This window comes from Calidris pugnax, unplaced genomic scaffold, assembly GCF_001431845.1.
Source record: "Calidris pugnax isolate Ruff unplaced genomic scaffold, ASM143184v1 scaffold2471, whole genome shotgun sequence".
NCBI classification, from domain to species: Eukaryota; Metazoa; Chordata; class Aves; order Charadriiformes; family Scolopacidae; genus Calidris; species Calidris pugnax.
Window position 1 is genome coordinate 1 of NW_015092620.1, and position 1,673 is coordinate 1,673.

At 54.9% G+C, this 1,673-nt stretch overlaps 1 protein-coding gene across 1 annotated transcript; it reads right to left on the reverse strand.

Moving 5' to 3' along the window:
• Positions 1-459: 459 nt before the first annotated feature.
• On the reverse strand, positions 460-1,468 carry LOC106900534 (fatty aldehyde dehydrogenase-like; the record flags this gene model as incomplete). The annotated part of the gene is made up of 3 exons (XM_014962627.1): positions 1,280-1,468; positions 652-883; positions 460-545 (listed from the first exon to the last, which is right to left on the reverse strand). Coding segments are annotated over exons 1-3 (480 nt in total), but the record flags the coding sequence as incomplete, so codon positions are not given.
• Positions 1,469-1,673: the final 205 nt, after the last annotated feature.

Consider the following 1,673-nt stretch of genomic DNA (forward strand, 5'->3'; position numbering starts at 1 on the left):
GCTCCTGCAGGGCAAACAAGAGCCTTACAGTTACTTTGGTTGAAAGTAAATACATCAAGGCAGCAGCTCTGCATGGGCAGACTCTTTTATCAGCTGTGTTAGGATCTGGACAAAGGATGGCAGTTACAGAGATAAGCTCTGCTCCTTCCCCTGAAATGAAGTTTCACCTGCAGTACTGTGCCACATGAACTAAAAGAAATGGAAGTTGAGGCCAGGACTGAGTCAGGCTGTGGACCTACTCTCACATACTAAGACCAAGAGCACATATAACTGCCAGGCTCTCCTGAGGGCTGTCAAAGTGTCTCTGCACTCTAAGAGCAATTCAACCATTTCTATATATCCTGCTTAAGCTCCTTTGGAGAGAGTGGACAACTGATCTGACTCTAATTTCAGGTACCACTCAAAAGCAAGACAGATATCTCCTCGAGACAATTACGCCAGGCATGGGGCCACACTCACCTGGTCAAGGTACTGGGGGAGGAGATCAGCCATCAGCTGAGCCATGTTCTCGCTGATCTCTGATGGCTTCACCACCACGGCATTGCCTACAACACAAATGCTGCATGGACACTGACACCTTCGCTCCTCTCCTGCCTCCTGCAGCATCCGCCCAAGGCCCCAGGAAGGACAGGGGCTGTGGTGGGTCCCCACCTGCTGCGATGGCCCCGATCAAAGGCTGCATGACCAGGACAAAGGGGTAGTTCCAGGCCCCGATGATCAGCACCACCCCCAGCGGCTCGGGGTAGATGTAGGCCTCGTCCCGCATCGTCAGTAGGTTCTTCTTCACAGGCCGTGGGGCTGCCCAGGATGGCAGCTTGTCCATGGTCAGGGCTAGCTCCCCCAGCACGCCCATGATCTCCTGGCTGAATGCACTGTGCTCACTCTGGAATGAGAGAGAGCTTGGGGAGGGGATGGCAAATCATCCAGGGAAGCAAGGTAAATTCTGCTGCCTTAAAGTGTCTGCCAGGGCAGTTACTGGTGGTGATGCCCCAAAGGATCCCTGAGAAAAGATGGCCAAGCCTGGATGCATAGGGCTCAGTGTGCAGCAGAAGCCAAAACCTGATAGGCAGGACCTGCTTTTGCTGCCCTGACTCAAACTAGCTCCTTCTTAGGAACGGTGGCAGCAAACCTTGGCAAGCTACAGTGAGAGGCGGGACCAAGGGAGGCATCAGCTCAAGCCACCTGGCAGGGGAAAAGGCAGCCCTTGGCCTTCCCACTGTCCCTTCGGGGTTGACCACCGTCCATGCATGGCTCATAGGAAAAACCCCCCAACCCAGACCTTGTGCAGATCCGCCTTGAGGGCTGCCAGGATCTCCTTCTCCTTCTCCTGCACCATCCGCTCCAGGGCCTTCAGCTGCTGCAGCCGGAACTCCAGTGAGCGGCAACGGCCCGAGTTGAAGGCGGCTCTCGCCCGCCCAACGACCTGCTGCATCTTCTCCATGGCTGCTCAGCACTGCAGGGAGAGAGCAGCAGGACCCAGCTCACTGCGGGGCCTCCCTCCTTCCAGATGGAAGGTGACTGTTCATAGGATCATGGAATCGTTTAGGTTGGAAAAGACCTTTGGGACCATCAAGTCCAAACATCTACCCTACTCTACAAAAGTTCTCCCCTACACCATATCCCCCAACACAGCTAAACGGCTCCTAAACTCACCCAAGGAGAGTGACTCAACC